The sequence below is a fragment of the Platalea leucorodia genome, assembly GCF_965183815.1.
Source record: "Platalea leucorodia genome assembly, chromosome: 17".
Lineage (NCBI taxonomy): Eukaryota > Metazoa > Chordata > Aves > Pelecaniformes > Threskiornithidae > Platalea > Platalea leucorodia.
The window spans coordinates 535,200-556,707 of record NC_138839.1 but is presented as its reverse complement, the minus strand read 5'-3'; the positions used below and the strand labels follow the sequence as shown (position 1 = coordinate 556,707).

The window sequence follows — 21,508 nt, the reverse complement described above, 5'->3', positions numbered from 1 at the left end:
CAATCGGCGCGTCCCGCTTCCTCCGCGGCGCGGTTGGCTCCGGTGGCCGTCATTCGCGCGGCTCCGCTTCCTGAGTGGCCCCCGCGGCCGTCAGTAAAGCGCCCCGTCCCGTCCCCTTCGTCTTCCCGGCGCCGCCGCTGAGTGGCTGCGGCGCGTGTCACTGAAGCGCTGCCGCGCTCTCATTGGCGGTGTGCGCTGTCCGTCGCGCCCATCCCCCCCGGCCGCCCGCCCCCCGCCCGCCGCGATTGGTCGCCGCGGGTGTCAGTGCGGCGGCTCCCCCAATGGGCGGCGCGGGGTGTGCGCCGTGCGCGCGGGGTGGCCGGCCCGGCGGCGGCGGCGGCGGCGGCGGCAGCGGGAGGAGGCGGCGCGCGCCTGGGTCCCGGTCGCGAGGAGGCGGAGGAGGATGTGGCGCGCGGAGGGGAAATGGCTGCCGAAAACAAGCCGGAAGGTGAGAGCGCGGCCGGGCCGGGCCTGCCCGCCACCACCGCCGCCGCGGGGCCGCCGCCGCGCCGGGCCTCCCGCGCCGCCCCCCCCCGCCCCTGCCCCCGCCGCGGGGCGGCGGCGCCGGCGGCCGGGCCGGGCCGCGCGGCGCGAAGTTTGGCGGCGGCGGGCGCCCCCGCGGGGCCGGGCCGGGGCGGGGGGGGGGGGGGCGGCGGCCGAGGCGGCGGGCAGGCCATGTGCGGCGGGCAGGCCGCGTGGCGCCGGGGCCGCGGCGGCCGGGCCGGGGCGCGGGCACGGGCACGCCTCCCGCCGCCCGCCGGCACGTGCCCGCCCGCCGCCAACATGGAGGCTGCGGCGGCACGGCCGGCGCGGGGCGGCGCAGGGCGCGGCGCGGGGCTCGGGGCCGCCGCTCGCCGCTGCCGGCCTGGGCCCGCCGCCGCCGCCCGGGGGTCACGCCGCGCCGGGCCGGGCCGGGCCTGGCCGCGCCGCCCCCGCCGCCAACCCCCCCCCCCCCTCCCCCCGCCGGCGGCGGCGGCGGCGCACGTGCCTCGCGGGCGCGCGCCCGTCGCGAGCGGGGCGGCCTCGTCCGCGGCCCCGCCGCACCGGGGCCTCCGCGCCGGCGGGCAGCGGGCGGGCCGGGGGTGGGCGCTGCTGGGGCGGGCGGAGCGGCGCCGCCCGGCGAGCGGCGGGCCTGGAGGTGAGCGAGGGGAGGGCCCGGCCGCCCCGCCCGCCCCCGCCGGCGCTGCGGCCGCGGCGGGGGCTGGGGGGGGCGAACCGAGGCGCCCAACTCCGGCCGAAAGTTGCCGGCGCGGCGGGAGCCGGGGCGCGGCGCGTCCGCAAGGGGGTAGCGCTGCTCCGCGCCCCCCCGCGGGGCGCCCGGCGGGAGCGGGGCCGGCGGGAGCGGGGCCGGCGGGGGGGCCGCTCGCGGCGCGCTGTAATCTTTTTTTTTGTGTGTTATTTAACGGAGTTCGCCCGAGCAGGCCGGCGGGACGCGCTCGCCGCCACTCCTGGCCCCGCCGCCGTCCCGCTCCGGACGCCGTCGGCTCGGCGCGGACGGGGGCATCGCGCCCCGGGACCCTCCTCGCCCCGGCTCCTCTCCGTCCGTCGGGAAGGCGGCGGCCGGGGCCGCCGGGCCGCGCTTGGCCTTGCGCCACGCCACCGGTGCCCGCTGTCAGGGCCTCCATCTTACAGGGCGGGGGGGTGGCGGTTCACACCCCGCAACTGACCGCTTGCGTAACTGAAACGGGCGCGTTCGCTGCTCCCTCCTGAATTCACCTGCGTGCGGTTGGGCGCCTCGAATAACTGTATCTCATCTGGCTGATTCGGGCTTTTCCCTTATCCGCGATAGCAAACGTACTTCCTCGCTTTTAACCCGTTTGCACGCTTTACCGGGGAAACCCCTCCTTAGGGTGCAAGGGTCGTTATCCCGCCTCTTCGTCTGGATTTTTGCTCAAAGTGCTTTGGTAGTATCTTTTTTAGGTGGTTTCTTGTAATTTAGTAGTTGTAGAGCCTCTGTAGGCATGGCCGCCTTTGGTTTTTCTTTTTGCCTGCACCTTGTCCAGTGCGATGAAGGTGGAGCGCTCTACAAAAACGTAAATTTTAAGTAGTAGCGGTGATTATGAGTGTTGTTAGCTTCATCTTTTATTAATCTCTTTGATGCTCCCAAATTCATTAGTTCCGTCTTTCCTGTGGTCTGGAAAATGCCGGGCTTCATTCTTTTCTCATTTGCGATGAAGTAAATGATTAACTCCGCTGAAGTAGTAAAATGTCAACTGGTGAACAGGGGTGTAAGCAAGGAGAGAATCGGCGTCTGTCTGGGCTTGGTAGCTCAAATTGTGAATCTTTGGTTCTTCAGTGGATGAAAGTGCTGTCACCCAGGCACGCTCGGGCTCGAGTCTCTTTTCGGGCTTCCTGTGCTGACGTACGATGACATTTTTTCTACGTAAAGCGCAGGATTCGGTATACTCGTTCCTGTGAGGCCGCAGCTTTGCAGAGCCATGCAGATCAGCGCTCCTTGACTTGACAGGTAACTTGGCCTTTACGCTTGTTATTTAATGCAACTTTTATCAGGTTTCGTATTGGTAACTAATTTTTGTGGGCCATTGAAGTGCGTTCTTGCTGAGGAGACGGGTCTGCAGCAGCGTTTGCTCTTGCATTGTGCATGAGCTGCTGGAGAAATTACTTTTGTGCCCGGCGTTCAAACGCGCCCGTCCGGCGTTGCAATCCGGCGTTTCGCTTGGCCGGCCAGCGGCGGGTTCTCTGCTCGGTACCGGCGCGGAGCAGGGGCAGCGCCGCTGAGGTGGGAGCGGGGAGTCCTCAGCGGCTCGGCTCAGCACCGGCGCCTGCGTCCTTCTCGTAGTACGCGCGCAGAGCGGCTCCCCGCGCTGACCTAGTTCCGTGGTATATTTTCAAGGAGGCAAGATATAAACCATTCATTCCTTAAACTCCGCCTGTCAGAAACGTAAGCGGAGATAGTTTTAAAACGTGATTCAAGACAAGTGTTTCACCAGTAGTACAGATGCTGGAGGAGAGAACGCGAGTCGCTTTAGGATTTTGTTGCTTTAAAAATCCCATGTAAATGGCAGCTAGCAGGCTGGTTGTGTGGAGAAGCACCGCTTTTATCGGGGAGCAGTCTGCTCCATCTGCCCAAGGCGGTACGGTAGAGGCGAACATCGTGACCAGCAGCGAACCCTGCAGACCTGCCCGCTCTCTGAGCTCCCCTGTCAAGCTTCCGTCCAGGTTTCTCGTGCCCAGCTAGCGGCAGAAAAACCTCGGCGGTAGGTGAGGGTTTGCACTGAGGCTGGCATCTCTGTTCCCTGGCTGCAGGGGAGATCTCCACGTCTTGGAAAACTTGGGTGAGTTCCCTCTCTTCTGGTTTCCTTAGGCAGGATGCAGCTGGGCTCGGTGACCGACCAGCTCTTCCCATCCTTGTGGCAGAGGCTTTGCGGCTTTTGTAGTTTTCTGCCGCGTTGTGCGTGTCTGAACTGAAATGGGAGGGCTGACCCTTGGAGGCGCCATCTTGGCGGCTGCACTGGGCTCTGAACTTGATTGGGGTGGGTGGTCGTCTTTAAATTAAAAGCAGAAAGTTTTTTAAAAAGTTCAAAATAGAAAGAATGTGCGTAGAGAACCTTTCTTTAGATTCCTGTGTGTTCTCATGGCCAGGTATCCGAAACCAATAGCTTTAAAGCAGAGTAGGGCCCACGTACTTAAATCGTGCAGCCGGCACGGGAGCTGGGCGCTTTCTTTGTCGTGCCCCCTAAGTTCGGCTACGCACAGTTGTTGAATTTTACCTGTGTTAATTGAGGCAGGGTCGATAGGTGGGCGAGGCGGGAGGTGGGGTTTCTCCCCGTGACTCCCACCCGAGCCGAGGATGGCGGCAGGGATTGCGGCAGCTCTTCTGGGTTTGTTGTCGATACTGACCAGGAGGGAAGTTAGAGCTTCAAATATTATTGAATGCTGAGAGACTGTTTGGGCAACATACCTTTTGAAAACAAAACATTCTTGATTTGGTTGTTAAACAGCAAATATTTACTTCCCTCTGCGGAAGCGTTGCATAACGTTTTGTTACTTCAACAAACCTGAGCTTATTGTGAGCGTGATGGATTGGATTTTGTGCCGCGCTCCCGGCACCGCTGTCCTTCCCAGCAAAATTGGACTGTCACGGTGGAGAGGCAGGGTTCGACACTCGGCTCAGTCCGCTTGTTGCCCCAGAATTTTTGCTGAATTTCAGCAGTTGGGATTTTACCAAAATTTTTGTCGTCAGAGAGAGAGGCGAACTGCCTTCTGCTGAAGTTTCTAGACCCGCTCAGAGGGCTGTAAGCCAGCAGGACGGTTTCAGAGAGTGGACTCTATTTGCTTTTCCAAACGGCAGAAACTACATGTGTGTGTGAGGTTGAGCTTTTTGAGTACTTCTGGTATTATAACAGATTCATGCACAAGATTCCTGATGTAAGGCACGGGGCTTGTTTAAAGCTCTGTTTTTTTAATCCAGTTCCACATCCCTTGTTGTTAATGATTTTCCGAAATGCTTTGGCTCAAAGGTTTTTTGGTTTAGTTGTGTGGGTTTTTCAAGCTACTTCTGTAGGAAGGTTTCCTACGGACGTTGTAACTCAGATTTCGTTTCCTGTATCGGGAAGCAGGGAAGGGATTATGTACAAGTAAGGTTAAAACAAATGTTTTTAAAATTTAATCTTTTAAGACCTGGTGCTAACTTTACATTACTAATATTTTTAAATGGTTCTTCTCAAACATGCAGTCTTTTAAAGACCTGCTTAGGAAGGTGTATCTTATGGGAGGAGGGGGAAATAGCTATCCTGCCTCTGCCCAGGCAGCCTTCAGAGAGAGGGAGCTTTTTCAGTGTCCCTTCTGTCTCCGCTTCAGTAAACCAAATATGTCTGGTGGGGGGAAGCCCCAAACCTTTCCATGGAGTGAAATGAGGCTGGTAGAGCGTGTTGTGGAACACAGTCCCGGTTAATTAAAATGCAGTGCTTCCAGCAGCTTCTTGCATCTTCAGTGTTTCCCGGCTTCCTCTTCCACACCTTGCTGAGTCTTTTCCTTTTCGTTTTTTCCCCCTCACTTTGTGTCCCGTTTTCACCTTCCGTGGCTTCCTGCACCCCTTCGGCCCTGTGTTGCGTTTACCCTGTTTTAAACCCTGTGGATTTGAAAGGCAAGCACGCCTGCCGGTGCTGGCATCTGTCTTAACCCCGTTTTTTTGGGGTGCAGCACCTGCCCTCGTCCTGGGGCGATGCCGAAGGTGCGGCTTCGTGCTGAGGAGCGGTTATGGCACTGGGTGAGCAAGAGCAAAGTCCTGTTACCGCTGGGATGGAGAGCTCAGTGTCCTTCTCCTGCTCTTCTCGCATCTTCGGTTCAAGGGTTTTTGTGGTTATTTTCCTGCCAGCTCTCCAGGTAGGTTTCCAAACGCAAACTGTTCATAGTTAAAAAAAAAAAAAGTGAAAATATGCGTGGCTGGTGGCTGTCAGCGTACAGGCTCAGAGTAAACAATTTCACTGGCCTTAGCCAATACTTTGGGTCTTCTGGAAAATTTGTTGTAGTGTTGAGAACGCTTGTAGTATTGAAAACTGTATAAATGAGTGGTTTATTTTTGCCAGGCTTATCTAATTATATCCATCTCTCCTTAGCTTCATTGCAATTGTAATGGTTTATTTTTGCTAGGCTTGGCTAATAATATCCATCTCTTCCTAGTTTCATTGCAGTTGAATTTGATGATGTAATTTTAGTGAAAACCAAGGGACAAAGGAATTGATGACAGGTCTAAAACAAATGAATTGTTGGCGACAGTGGGCAATGGTCTAATCGTTCTGTTGCACTTGTCATATTTAAAAGCAACATGGTGAGAGTCGTGCTTGAACACGCTTAGGAGCTGCAGGAAAAAGTTGAAGCAACTGCACTGTTTTAGCACTCCTGAAGATTGCTTTTAAAAGAGTTACTTCTGTGCACCTTCTGCATTTAACCAAGTTCTCCTGTCTCGAATGGTTAGCAGGGTGCTTTAAACCGCCTGCTAAGGTGGGGGAGAAGAGGAGCCTGTGAAATAGAGTAGCCCTTTTGTTGGTTGGGGGACGTAGACTCCCAAGTGTTGAGCACAGTGATAAATGTACAGCATAAGAAATAAAGAGCTAATTGTGTAAACCAGACCTTCTCAACCAGCGCATAGGCTTTCATTAAGAAGAATTGTGCTATCAGCTCTTCCCCAAAACGCACCATTTGCAGTTTTACATAACCATGTTGTTTAAATTGAATTCCGTTATAAAATGTCAAGAAACTTTTCTGCTATGTGAAAAGGATAAAATAACTTACAAGTAGTGCGTTATTGGTGGGGAGAACCGGGACGATAATAGGCAGCAGCAGAGTTTTAGCTATATTTGTATTTCTTACAGTTCTAGAATGGTTTGTAGAGCTTGTCATAGCAACAAAGTATTTATCACAAATATTCCAAGAAACTAGGCTAGATTCAATAACTTACCAGAGGAAAATTGTTTTGTTGATCATCCTTTACACTATTGCCATTCCCTTGATTTCCTCCTCATCCTTTTTGGTTTTCCCCGCAGGCAGCAGTCACAGCTGCACGTGTGCTGGTTTGTGTGTCGTCCTCTCTTGCTCCTGTTTCACGTTTTTAACCTTTGCCCGAACTGTTCGCTCTTTCCTCGCGTCCTCCCCTCGGACCCCAGGCTGCTTCTGGGGCTGCCCGCATCCTTCGCGGTGAAGGATCGGGAACGCCTTTGCTGGGCCGGCATCTGAGCCGAGTGCTGGCATCCCGTGGAACCTTGCTGGGAACGCAGCGCTGGAGAGATGGACCTGGTTATCTTGTCTTAGCCACCCTCTATTGATACTTAGAAATCTGCTTTTGTTGCCAAGAGATTTACAACTGTAATCGTCCAAATATTTCTAGAAAACAGACCAAAAGCTGTTGGTTTTGCTTATATTGCTACTTGTTTACTGATTGAAAATGCCAGGAATGAAGTTTAACTATGAGAAATAGCATGCCGGTCCATCAGATGTTTGGATCGGGGATAATTCTTTGCATTTGATTCTGCCAGATGGAATTTATCGATTTTGTCTGTGTCCAGAGGTCAGCAAGGGAAAGAATGTAGGACTTCAAACCCCTACCCACAGCCCAGGACCGAGCAGAGCCACATCAATACATGGGAAATACGAATATGTAAAAAAAAAAAAGTTAATTTCTTTTGACTAAATCTAGGTATCTTGACTTTTATTTTTGTCTATGTCTTCGTATATCATCTTTGGAAAAGTGAGTTATTGGAAGAGGAGCTTTTTGCAAAGGGAAAGAGTTTCAGAAAAGCCAGTAGGGTTGAGAAGCACAACTCCAAAGGGCGGGCAACGGAGTCGGTGCTTTTGCTTTGGGTATTGACATAGTCACTACTGAGCTCTCTCAAATAAGGCACAAGTGCGTTATTTTCTTTGCGAGGACGACTGGTGCGTGGGTTCATACTGCCATTATACCAAAGACTGGATGACTTCGGGTAGCCTGCGCTTACTGCGTGCGTACGGGTGCCACTTCTGAACTCTTATTTTACTCGGTTCTGCTGCTTAAGCAGCAGGGTGGTGGGTGGCACCATGGTTAACTTGACGCCCTCCCGTTCCATTTAAGTAGCTAATAATTACCTCATGATTTTAGCTGTTTGTTTTATACGAAAGTGCCTATTTGCAACGTTTAAACACCTTCTACCTCTCTTGTGAGGTAGTTAAGATGGCCAACCTTAAGTTACTACTACATAATAATGGGTTTATGAAAGTTGTGTTTGTGATTTTATAGGCTTATTCTTTACATTTATTTCCAGTATAGAACTGTCTGCAAATCAGCAGTTGATCAACACCCATTCAGCCATTTCTGTATTCTCCAATTATATGTTATATTGATAAACTGTGGTAGTTAAATAGTCTACAGATCTAAATTCACCTCCTGGATCACAGAAGATTTAAGAACCAGTCAAAGAAAAAAAAAAGGGGGGGGGGATTGTTTGGAGAGCGGGGGTAGAGCATAGACTCACTGTGTGATTTGCTGTTGTGCGCTTTAAAGTTTTATGGCCCATGTTGCATCCCTTGGGAGGATAAAGTGCAAGGAGCATGAAGAAACCCATAAAATTACGAAGGGTTTATGTGGTATAATTAATATGGAACTTTCCATGAACTTTATATTAGTTGTACTTTCTTAGTTTTGCACGAGTTTCTGGTTTGCTAATAAGTAATCTTGAAGATTGCTAATGGAACTTACATTTTGGATTTTCATACTGAATTATAACAAAATACATTGCAGGCTGCTATATTTTAGTATATAGCTTCCTTATTGTAGTTTTCGGAATTGGCTGTGCATGCCTTGGGAAGCGTTTTTGAGCTGTGTCCAGCTTTGCACTAAAAAAAAATACCCATGTCGATACAGCTTTACTGGCAGATCCTCCTTGTGCAAGTGCAGCTTTGCTTGCAAAAGCACTTTTTATTGACACTGGATGGGCTTGCAGATCACAATGTCATAAGTCGCACCCATGGCAAAAATAATATGAGGAAGAAAGTTCAAGTACAAATCTGGCCTGGATTTGCCCAGCAAAATCAAATGAGCATTGTGAAATTGCAGCTCCTTTTTTTAACTACAGAGGAAATTTTAGTTCTAAATAAATGTAAAATATTCCCTCTGGAATGTGCTGGTTGCTCTGTAAGTTGGGTGTGGATGCTGAGCAGTGTTGATTCTTATTCCTCCGACTTTATCAGAAGACTCTACGGTAGGCGAGTGGGTACGTCAGGTTGACTGGAAGTAACAGATTTGAGTCAAACCAAAGGACAACCACTTTTTTTTTTTTTTTTTTGCTCCACCTCCCTAAAGATTTACGTGTTTTAGTTGGAGGGATTGCGGTATTGCTTGTGAGGAACGTGAGCAGCAAAGCGATAGTCGATTTGGAGGAATGTGAACTCTTGGTAGCCAGTCTGTAGGTGGGGGTGGCAAATCCTGTGTGACTCTTGGGGACCTGCTGATGGCAAACGCTTTACGAGGGAGCCGAGCCACGGAGCGGAGGTCTGCCAGCACCGTTAGCGCAGTGGGAGAGCAATCCTCCTCTTCGGTGCCCGGCTTCCCCGTTTTATCTGCAGAGACTTTCCTCCGTTTGGGAATACGTCATGAATGATTCCAGCAGGTTTTAAAGCAAGCGTGTGTGCATTGTTTGGGGTGAGGCACTTTCTTGTTCTTCATCCTCATAGCTGGTTGGCCAACGTCGTCCTTTTCCAAGGTCAAACCCGTTTTAGAGGTCACTGAATTAGGATTCACTTCCCGTAACTTGATCATTGTGTGTCATTCTGACGACACAGCTAGAGGATTCTTTAACGACAAGCCTGTCGGATCGAGGCAGGTGGCAGTTGTTGTTTCCTGTGTTGGGGATTTTTTGGAATGAAGAGATGTCGTTGCTAAACACAGCAAAGGGAAGCATACGTGAGATGTAGTCACATTACGGGAGGGTGAAAATGACCTTCCGTTGCTGGAGTAACACAAAGGTATGAGATGCTAACAACAGGAGTTGGAAGGTTTAGAGTCAGCAAGTTCTGATAACTTCTACCAAAACATTTTTAAGGGATCTATTATCCATAGGCACTTTCTGGATTAATAATACTGATAATTGATGACAGTGGAAGAAAGTTAATAAAACGAGCTGAATAATTAGAGGTCTGCCAGCCCTGCAAAATAATGGAATGAATGATAGAGGACTTGACTGATACGGAGGTAAGGGGAAGTAATACAATTAATGTCAATTAAAATGCGCCTATGGAAAATAAGCTGATGAGATGTAACTGGGGATGTAGTTTGGCTGATAAAAGCAATAATGTGTGCTGTAAAATACTTTGCTGCCTTAATGAATTGAATGTAGTGCAATGCAATATTTTGAATGAGAAATGAAAACGGTATAAAATTAACGTAGGGAATGTTAAGCGGGTACCAGCTAAATCGGATGGCAAATCTGAAAATACAGGTGGGAATGGCTGCAGGCTGCCGTCGCGGCAGGGCCCTGCCCGGCTCCGTCCTTTGCCCCGAGCAAGGTGGTGTCTCTGTGGGTAACCCCAAGCATCACGACGTGCGTGTTTGTGAAGCTTTGAGCGGCCAGGGGTGGTGGGAAATAACAAAGGTGACGGTCCCACGCGCAGAACATTGACTGGGAAAAAGATGTGGCCAAAAAGCCCTGTAGAGTAGCGGTCTGACATGTTCAATGTCAAGCTAGAAATCCTGGAATGGTATACAAAATAATTGAGAGAACCGTCTTCCCAATTTCTGTATCATCAGTTCAGTAAAGATCAATACTGCTCGACTGCTCGTTCGCCCAGGAAGAAGCACAAAACGGGCAACCCTGTTGATGCAGTCTAACGCAGTCGTACAGTGAAGTTCCCAATAACTCAGGGAGCGCACAGGACTCATAAATTATAGAGCAGCTCACGTTTATCATACACATCGCTGCTTATCTTGTAAACTCATCTGCTGTGCTTGCACGAGTAGTTGATTTAACAGCATGTATATTGTTGAACTTGACACATCCAAGAGTATAATCAAGCTTTAAAAATACTAGGGATGTCTAGCTGCTGGTTTGCGCTCTTCACCCGCTTTCTAAAATGATTGCGGGACGGGTTCTCTCTGGTTTGCTGCAGGTCACGGGAAATTTCTGTATCGTATGTAATTACAGAGGAGTTTTATCATGATGCTGGCATCTGTTTAATGACATAAAATGATTAGATGTGTAAAAGGAAAAAGTTAATATCCTTTTTCTGTACACTTCCAAATGGGAAATGACTATAAATTAATTTTGTAGGGTAAAATGCCAGTGCATAAGTGTACTTCTTGTATACCACTGCCCAGTATCTGTCATGCGAAGCGTGAGAATAGTGGAAGAAGGCAGAGGTGGGGGGGGGTTAGATGGAGAACCAGTAAAACTCCTGTGCTCTGGCTGGGATGTCTCATCCCGCTGCTCCGGTTCCCTTTTCTGCGGGGACTGATTTGGTCTATAAACACCCACGGTTCATGGATGCTCTGATTCTTTAGCTGGTGGTAGAGGGGTGATAGAGAGACATAATCAGGTTAATGCTCCTGGGGCTTCTGGGGGCTGTTGTTGGGCTTTGGGGGGTTTGGGATCTCTTTTTTGTGGTTGTTTTTTTTTTTTTTTTTTTTTTTTTTTTAAGAGGGATCAATGGACCTTCTACATTTTTAGCAACAAAAAAGAATCATTTTGTATTCTTCAGTATTTCTGCTTTTGAGACCGCTGGGTGCGGTGAGGTAGGGAGATTTCCATCCCTCTGCCTCCCTCTCACGTTGAGGAACTACGTTCACTTTCTGAGCTGTCTGTGGAAAGAAAAGTAACCTGTTTTTAATCAGGTACAGCGCATTTCAGTTTTAAATGGACTAATAGACCTTGAGTTGCATTTCTGCTGCAGCTTGACAAAATTATAGCAGGTACTGGGTCTCTGTGCTTATTTACTTGCAAATCCTGTCAAGTGTGAACTTCATTTACGACTTTCCTGGCAGGCCGTACCACTGTGGTCACAGCTTCTATAACGTTTTGTCGCTACTGCTGGTTAAAATTTGTCACTGAGGGAAATAATAAGCTAAACTAGACACAGGTAAGCACACGCACAGGCTCCTCGTGCACAAATCCATCAAAGCTCTTCTCAAACTTTGCAACCACAAGGAATTAAACTGTATTTATATTTCTGAAATAAAGGTGCAATTTCAACGGAAAGCTGTATTCTTCTTTGCAATGACAAATTGCCTGCTTGGTGAGCTGGTGGGTTTCCAAGTCTTGTCGTAGCTAGGGTCTCCTAGTGGAAAGCACCCATTCTCCTGTGTATGCATCATGTGTCTCCTCTTCTTTCTAGATGATCATGGGAACAGCAATGGCAGTCATGTAAAAATCTTTTTACCGAAGAAGCTGCTTGAATGTCTACCAAAATGTTCAAGTTTACCGAAAGAGAGGCACCGCTGGAACACTAATGAGGTAGTTAAATCTCTTACTCATTCTTAAACGTATTGGCTTACTTGATGCTTATGGATTATTGTTTGAGAGCATGCCATGTAAGTTACAGAGTATAAATTCCCTGGCTCTGGAACCTGTTGTTTAAATAAGAGTCCTATTGCATGTTGAACGTGAGCTTTAAACTAGACTTGAAGGCGAATGTGGAAGCCGACTACTAGTATAGTAGGAGTCTGTTGCTTGTGTGTGTGTGTGTGTGTGTCGCTTGTCTCAAAGAGTCAAATCTTGTATCATCTTATTGACACGTTTCAAAATTGCTTAAAATTAGATGGGTGTTTTGGTACCACATTAAACAAAATGTTATCTTACTATGCGTAAAGACTTCTGAACAAAAAACCAGTGCATGTTCATTCCTGCCAAACAGGATCCTGAGAAATAACTAGCTGACTCCTGTCTGAGAAATCTCATTAAGAACACGGAACAGAGAGAATTGGGGTGCTTTATACTGGAATCCAGTTGCTCTGAATGTGCTAGTTTGCATATCTCCTGTTACCGCATCGTGGTGGGGTTCACTGAAATGAAACAAGTATTTAAAAATTCAGGTGTCTGGTGGGCCAAGGTAAAGTTGAAGAACCATCCAAATAGGTCTGCAATCCCTTGCCTCTGTTCCTTCTGGGCAGCAGGGCTGGAAGTTACGTGGCAATACCCACAGTATCCTTTCAGTTTTTAGTAGCACTGCCTTACGGTACCTTTGCCATATTTGTGGGAATCATTTAATAATAGAAGCAATCACCTTTGAGAAATTACTGTAAAACTCCAGTTAGTATCTGCCTGTTGCAAGCTAACTGTTCTTGTCCCGCTAATCATTTGTAACATCTAAACGTGTTAACAAAAAGTGTACTCATGGGTTTAACGACTGCAAGTGGCAAGCTGAGTGCAGAATCAAATATAGATCACTTCACGTGTATATTTTTCAAAGTTGGAGTCCTTCATCCCCCCTCCCCCCCCCCCGAAAGGTAAAGTCTAGTATCTGGTTTTAACATACTAAGTACTGTGCGAGAATTAATCGGGTCTTTGGGGGAGCTGCTGGCATTGGCTCTTTTGTGTAGATGTTTTTGTATTGGGTCATTTGAATTGAAATGTAAATTGTAGAAAACGTGGGTTGCAATTTATTCTGTGATAGCGTTTATACTAATGGGAACGGGGCATGGAGCAATAGCAATTCCAGTGGCTCTAGAAGATGATGTTTTGACGACGACAGTTGAGGAAGAAAGCTCTCTGCGCAGGTTTGCGGCAGAATGGTGCTCCTTGTTACTGGAAACAGCTTGGTGGTTTTTAGTCACTTCCCTCCAGTGCTTCTGTTGTCCCTGGTGTAGAGCCTTGTGTATACATTTACACACGCAGGCTTTCGGCTTTTCTCTTTGAACAATGCTCAGTGTGTGTAGCCTCCCAGGGTACAGCATGTGGGGAACGAAGTTAATCATATAGCTGAAAATCTTTATGATTCATAAGCATGATGCAAATGGGAAGGCGTAGGTGCTTGCAAGGTGTATTAGGCTAGAAGAAAAATTTGGGAGCATAGCGTTCCTTCTGAAGGCCGTGCCAGTATTCTGGAGAAGGGGAGGTGAACGGCTTTGATGGTGCTTGCCAGCGTGTTGCTGGTGTAGGTTTGTCTCATACCTTAATTCTAGATGGATTGTTTGCTAATAATCACAGATCATCAGCTAGTATGTTAAAAAACCAAAACCAGCCCACTTCTGTCTTTTTGAATGTCAAGTTTGTCACACTCATTTGTATCTCTGTTTCCTCCAAAATCTGTCACTGTGGCTGCCACGCGGCGGGGACAAGGAGCCGGTTCTGTACGTGGGTTATTGCTGGTGCTGTCTCTGCCAGCGTTCGAGCTGTCGGTGCAGTTTCCCTGTTGTATTACTTAAAAGGAAGAGCTTTTCTTGTGGCCAGAGATTTTTGGCCTCGTTAGCTCAGAGGAAAAAAAAAAAAAAAAAAAGGCAGAATCTTATGCCTAGATGAAGTCGTGGAAAATTTGTGTTAATTACGGGGGAGGAGGGAGCTTAGCTTACAGATTTTATTTCCCTCCCCACCCCCAACCTGGAAATTTAATTCTGTTCACTGTTATAAAACTTGAATTTTTCTTAGGGTATAATTGAATAATAATGTTGGACTACATTTCAGAGTCATTCCTAAGGGAATAAATACATTTTTTCATTTGAGTACACAGGTGTTCTGTCTATGCTGGTAAAGGCACAAGTTGAAAAATACAGAACAAAAAGGTGTATTCTATACAGCGGTACTTCCAGAATCTTTGTGTTCGTTTCAAAATCACTGGTACTGCTTGCAAGGTGTCTCACCAATAGGGAGGTTTATTAAAAAAAGATATAAAAGAAATAAAGTGCGTAAAGTAACTTCCAGATCTGACTACGTCTGTGACGTTGCTGTCCTCCCTCATGCTTTATGTGTTCGGACAAGCTCACGGATGGCCAGTCTCGCCATAGGCTTCCCCAGTATGCAGGTGGGAGTTGGTGCGGGATGCGTCCCGAGGGGCGGCCAGGGCCGCCTCTCCTAACCCAGCTATGACCTGGCTACTTCCCGAACCCCTTAAGCATTGCTTTTTCTGCTCCTTTGTATGGGGATGTTTCAAGGAAACTTAAACGTGGCCATCGTACGCATCTGCGGGTCCTTGAAATAAAGTGCAGGCGTGTTTTCAGCCCCTGGGGCCGGTAGGCAGCGTGAAGGGCAGGCGTTGGGCGCTGGCGTGCGGGCTGCGTCTGCTGCTGGTTCCCTGGCATCTGCAGATGAACGGAGGTCGGGGAGCAGCTGGGGTTTGCTCTTTCCTCTACCAGGGCATCGCCATGGGAACGCTGCAAATAACTTCTTCTGAGGCTTTCATCTGCAGATTGAGGAAAACGGTCATACGTTGCTCTGGGTTGGGTAACCGGGATGGAGAAACAGTATCCTGTGAGAGCTGAATAGGTTGTGGTTGGCTTTACACTTAGTAAAATAATGCTATGAGCAGCAAGAGAAATGGAGCATTTAAAAATGCTTAGAACACGTTATCGAGATGTTTGCTTTCCGTCAGATTATGCAGTTTTAACTGAAATGTTTGATGGAAATATATTTCCATATCAAGATGTCATCTCGTCTTAAATCAAGTTTATAGTGGTTTTATATTTCCTAGTGAAGGAAGTGTTCCTTCTAATTCAATTTTTTTTTTACCAGAGATACAAAATCATAAGTTTAGCCAAGCAATTTAATTACAGATTTACATTTTTTAAGATGCCTGTGAAAGTGTGTGTGTGCTTATTTCTCTTGCTCTGGGGGAGGATAGAAAGGGGATTTTCATAGGATTTCTCATGTTAGGGCAAATCAGTTAATTGCCAGAAAATTCTGCAACGCTCTGTGCATATGAGGGAGTTCCTTGCTCTTGGGTTTTAGTTGTCGTTCATTTTGAACCGTTTTAGTGTTTGTGTGATACAGAGCTGGTTCTGGTTTTAGTGAGTGGTTGGAGCAAAGACTTCCCATAGCACGGTGCTGCTTGTAGCTCGCTTGGCGTGCTCGCAGCGCCACCGAACACGGATTTCGGGAGCGCTGGTCTCGGGTCCCTTCCACGGGGAGCGGGGCCGATGCTCCCAAAGCACCGCCGGGCAGAGCGGGCGTCTGCGGGCCCCTCCGGGCGCTCGGCTGAGCTCCCGCGTCGCCCGGCGTCTGTCGGCGCTCCCCTCGCGCCGCGTCCCCTGATGGAGGTGGCAAAGGTCACTGGCTCGTTAACCGCTAATCACTTTGGGCGGCAAGAGACGCTGTCTGCAGGATCCTGCGTCTTTCTGTCAAGTGACCAGGTTATCCGGGAACGGGGAGCTTCCCAGGCCGCTGCGCTCTCAGCGGTACGGATGGGCGCAGGGGCTCAAGGGTGTCGGAGTAACCTTGTCTCTGCATGGCGCTTGCCAAAAGCGGGATTGCAGCTTTGAGCAGAGATGCCTTTCATTAATGGAGTTGGCAGCCGCAGTCATTAATCATCCTTGTAAACACTTAATGACACAGTATGAGAAAGAAGAAAAAGTTAAACATCGGAAATGTAAAATGCTACCTAGGGCTTTTGTTTCTGACAGTATTCTATATTTACGTTCTCTGTTGGGAAAAGCCCACAATTTCCACGGTAGAAAAAAAACAGTAGTAATTGCTTCGCGTGCTTAGGCTTTTCTTGAGGGGCGAGGCAGAAATGCCCCGTTTTCCAATGTGATATCTAGCATCAACTTTTTACAGATTTCAGGCTTAGGTATTGCTTGGTAGTATGCAAGTAAGTGCAATTACAAAACTCTGTATTTGAGCATTATTTAGCACAGGAAGAAATACTATGACGATGCTGCGTTGGGGACCTTGAGTCGCGTGCTCACTGACATCTCTGAGATGGTCTTGCATTTTTGCTTTGCCCGCACAACGGTGACATTCCCCTCTTGACATCGATTGTTTCCCGTCTTTCCTCTAAAGCGCAGAGAAGATCTTGAGGGTTTGGAGAATTGCCTGAGGGTTGTAAGGGACCCAGTCCGTTTTGGGAGGCGAGTCTCGAGCGTTTGGGCTGGCTGTTGTGCTGTGAAATGCTGGCGGGGAGTGGGTGAAAGCGGCCGCCTGCCCCTCCGGCTCCCCCTCCGCCCCCGGCAGATCGGTGTCGGGCAGCCACTTACCGGCACAGCTCCTGTCATCGCAAGGTTGCTCATCAAAGTACTGTTCTGGGTGAAGACTGAGCAGAATGACATACTACTACTTTTTTTTTTTTTTTTTTTTAATGCTTTTAAGTGCCTTTTAGAATTAACTCTTATGTCTGAAAACCTAAAACACCTATTTGTTTTAAGGCTGCCCTGGACGGTATGGTGTATCGTAACACTTTGCTGCATTACTGTACCAGTCCATACCTTATTTACCAAAGTAGCTTCATGTGTTATATATCCATGGGGTTGAGAGCAGGCGTATGGGATCAGCTCTTGTCAGCGGCGCAGTCGGAGCGAGGAAGGGGTGTCTGTCCAGGTCACAGCACCCCGTCTGCGGTCTGCCATCAAGATGGCAAAACTCACTGGAAAAGCAACAGTGCTCGTTAGAGTTTCCTGAGGACGGTGAGGTTATCAGTGTATTTTGTTTAATGCTTTCCATTAAGCCGAGTTAATTCAGATTTGTTTTGCTTAAGTGCAGAGTTTCCCGAAGCCAGAGGCCGGCTGTTGTCGTGAGAGCTCTGCAGCTGCCGAGCGCTTACAAAGCTGGAGCATCCTCGCGGTCTGCATCGGCTCTGTGATCTCTCAAGAGCAATGAGAATATTTAATTTTGACTAATTGCCTACTGCCCATGTGATCACAGAGTATAAAATATTACGGTGTGTTATTGGCAAATGCCATTATTAGAAGTTTCATTGCTTTCTCTTCCGCCTGCTGATCATCCGCTGGAGGAATAGCAGGGAAGCGGTCACGGTCTGGCTTGTGCACGCTTCCTCCGTAGCATCTCCTCCTGCCACTGTGGGGTTGCCCTCAGGTTTGTGCTGAGTCGGGGGCTGAAACAAGTTAACGCAAGGTTTTGTGAATGAACGGCAGTGCCTAGTTGAGAGCAAAATGTTTGCCAAGTGCTCGAACAGCCAGAGCATCTGTAAAATCAAGCACATAGGTGTTGAGCCGTGTCCCTTGTTTCAGTGGTGGTGGTCTTCTGCTAGCTGTTGTAGCTGGGAAAGGCACGGTCCCCCGCGTTTGTCGCTAGCTAGGTGGATGCTCGCTCTGCCAGCCGTTGGCACCACGCTTTCCAAAGTGTGTCCGTCCTCTTGGCCAACAACAGAAACGCAAGAAAACCCACTTTTTTAAAGGAGAAGAAAAAGCTCTGCAGGTGGAATCGGAAGGAAATAACGTTTGCACCCTGCCTAGAGCAGAGTCAGGAGTAAAGGGTTTGTGCACCTGACTGATGCCGTCTAGCGCGTGTGGGCGGCTTTCCTCGCTGCGTGCATGATGATGATTTAAGGCTGATCAGTGAACGAGATGAAAATTTCTCTTTAACAGAAGCACTTCATTATGGGTTTATTTTGTGAAATTAATGAAATTCTGCGCTTTGCTTAATGTACAAAGCAGAAAATCTGCTACTGGCTTTGCTTTTGCAGTTTCTCAGTCATGTTTACATAATTAGTAAATGTTGTGAGCAGGCTCGGTGATTTAGCAGAATTGAAAGGTTACTGTTCCTGGCAATTTCAAACAAAAGCGGTAATACCTGCTATGCTGTTCATGCTCTAATAGAGAGAGATTCCTCATCTTCCTCTTAGGAAAATCTGACTTTCTTCCCTTCCCTTTTGTTGATGTTAGGACCGACGTTGTAATTGTATAATGATAAGTCTTTTGAAATGGCTGATTTTGCAGTTCTGTGCAGTTAATGTGTCGGAGTCCTGGGACCCGATTGAATCCTGTAAAGCATGGCAAACAGATGAAATGTATTGTTTTGGATAATGTGCTGCCCTCCTGGCTTTTTTTTCAAGTAAATTCGATTGAATGAATTAAATTAACTTTTTTTACACTTAGTGATAGCTAAAGAAAAAAAATTACTTCATCATTAGTTTTAGCATATTATACACAAAGTATAAAATGCTGATGGTATTTAACTCGCTGGCGTTTTGACATTAATAGCCTATCAGAATGCCTCTGAATATTTTTACAAATTTTGAAACTTTCTAGCAGTTAGTTTGGAGTGGAATCGGTGCGGTTTGTTTTGAGCGCTCCTGTGGCCGTGCCTCATACAGGCATCGCAGCGAACGCAGGCGGAGCCGCGGCCGCTGGTGTTCCGCGGTCGGGGAGCGGGCGGGCTGGTTCGCGTGCCGCGCCGAGCGGCGGAGCCGGCGAGAACAGTTCTGGGGTACAGGGACGAAACCTCCCAGCCAACCTCAACCGGCTGTTGCAGATGGAAGGGACTTTCTGGTTTTTACCGTGTCAGGCACCTCCAGATTCCCCTATTGAAAGTGTCGCGTAGACAGCCGTCGTTCAGCAGCAACAAATCATGCCCAATCTGTTCTTCTCTGTAAGAGCGGGCTCTGAATCCTTTATCTAGCGTATACTTAACACACACCCACCAAAAAAAGTTATCATAGATTGCTGTAGGAATGTGGGAAAATAAGGTGGAATATTATTTCCTCTAATGGGTTAACCTGGTGAGCTTTTCCTAACCTGCATCTTCTGTTGGGGCTCGTCCTTTTTAACGGTCCTTGGTTACTCTGAAGTGTAGTATCAAAAGAGAACGTGGAATCCGGTGTAGGGGGAATAAGAAGTTGGAGTTGCCAGTTACGTAAACCCTTCGTCAAACGTGAGAGAATCGGCGGAGTGCATTAATTTAATGATTATTTAGCTGCTTATCTCCAGGAACACCAACGGTGGTGGTGGGTACCACCGCATCATGTGCGTGGGTCTCTGGCTTGCCCAGCGCTGAGTAAAACGCTCTCTGGTGTGTTACGTGAGCTGTACTTTGTACTGCATTTTACAAGGAAAATGTTACAACAAAGTCAATTTACAAAGTCAATTTAAATGTCTCTCTGCCAGGGACTGGCATATATAAACACAAATGAATTGGTTCACTTGTCAAATGAATGGAAACTGAGGATATTACATTTTACAAGTGATTGAAATCCTGTCTTCTCAGTCTCACGTTCCCTACTTCCAAGGGTGGCTGTTTCATTTTGAAGAGAAAAATCAGGGGATTTAAAGGAAAAAGAAAAACTAGATATGAAGTAAAAATTAGTGCCAACAAAAGTGAAGATTTTATGTAGGGGTAGTATTTAAGAAAAAGGACTAAGAGTGAAACCAGTTTGTTTTCTGCAAAAGGAGTGATCACTGGGGCACTGGGGGGAGCAGAGCGTCCCGGGAGAGGGGAGAAACCGGTTGCAATAGGGGAGAAACGACAAAGGCGAGTCTGCGTGCCGGTTCCTTTGAAACTGGCGTCTGCATCCAGTTGTTCACAAACATGGCTGTGGATCATAAAAACGGGCGCAGGAGCTATTCTGCTGGCTGGGAGACAGCAGAGCGCGGGGAGGGGCTGTGCTTTCCGCCTGCCCCGCGTTTAACTCCAGCCTCTGGTTTAACTCCAGCCTCTGGTTTAACTCCAGCCTCTGGTTTAACTCCAGCCTCTGGTTTAACTCCAGCCTCTGGTTTAACTCCAGCCTCTGGTTTAACTCCAGCCTCTGGTTTAACTCCAGTTTGGCTCCAGCCGCGAGTCGGTTCCCATCCCATGGGTAAAATGTTCTTGCGGTTATTTAAAACTCATCTCTATGCAAACTTTGTATTACCTGAGAAGTGGGGAGGGAGCCTCGGGCTCGTGTCGGGGGACGCGGCACCCACGGCACGGCCCCGCGCTGGCGCTGCCCGCGCAGGCAGCTGCCCGCAGGGTGACCGTGACCGTGCCTGCTGCCCCATCTCTCGCCTTTGAGGAGTTCCCGAGGTATGGGGCCTTCCGGATAGTACGGTTCGTGTTACACCGCCCGGGCTTAATTAGCTGCTGAGTCACTGCAAATTGCGGTCTTTGTTGTTGAGTTATTTCTAAGTCGCTTGGTTTCCAAATCACTTTCCTCCAAAACGAGGTCGTCTTACAAATCTGTACCGTAAGTCGCGATTAAAGGACCCAGCCTCAGCACACAGGTGAAATACCGGCGGAAAAGCCGACTTTTTGTTTTGGGTCACAAAAATTGGAACAGAGAAATGTTGGAAATAATGGCGAGAACTTAGTTTTAACTCCAACATGCAGCAATACCTTTAGCAGGGGAGTTTGCCAGACACCGCTGGTGAGGAGGATGTTAAAAATACAGACCTTCCCGCTTTCTCCAGCGGGTTCTTGACCGCAGCGTGCGTAAAGCAGGGTGACGCAGAAAGATGCGATGTGTTTCTGGAAAAACGTACAGGCAAATTAGATCGTTGCACTACACTTCAACTTTGAATATGGTGATTTTCTGTCATTGGTGGCTTCTTTGCCTCGGTTTTGTGGGGTGGGTTTGTATCCTGGCTTCACGCGTGAAGCTGTTTTGGTTCAGATGAAAGACTCCCGAAGTTAACGCCACGCCAGGCAGGGGAGGGACGCTGAAATGAAATGGGATGTAATGCCCTTCGTGGGTGTCTTTCTCCTAAAGTTATCTGATGTAAATATTACGCGTTCTGCATAAATTTGGTATAGGTAATTGACTGCATCTTGCTTGGAAGGGGGTACCAAAGGGGGTTTTTATGGCTTCTGTGTAATTGAAATTCCAGGAGGAGAGGCCTTTGTCTTGGTAACCACATTTGAATTACTTTTTTATTGTAGCGTTAAACCGATACGTTATGATGTTAGGAGTTCAGTGTGTGTGTGTCAATAATTACTACATTTCCACAGTTACAATGAATAAAGCAAACTCTTGAAAAAGAGCATGCAGTACATACCCTGAAAACAGACTATCTAAAAGTTGTCTTGACGGCCATCTGTGTTCTTACCTGCACGGTGGGCTCCCTAGCGAAGGTCGGTGCTGCAGCAGGACTGCACGCTTTGTGCATCGCAGCCCAGGCGTTTGAGCCGTGCTGGTTTTTTATCCTGAGCTCTGAAGCACGCTTTGTATA

The 21,508-nt window shown here is 48.6% G+C and overlaps 1 protein-coding gene across 1 annotated transcript in view; it reads left to right on the top strand.

Moving 5' to 3' along the window:
• The window catches only part of CAMTA1 (calmodulin binding transcription activator 1), a gene marked incomplete at its 3' end in the record, with an annotated part of 321,803 nt that overhangs the window by 17,582 nt on the left and 282,713 nt on the right, over positions 1-21,508 (top strand). Inside the window, exon 3 of the mRNA XM_082328970.1 lies at positions 11,818-11,936. Coding sequence (XP_082185096.1) covers positions 11,818-11,936 — 119 coding nt within the window. The remainder of the gene's footprint in view (positions 1-11,817; positions 11,937-21,508) is intronic.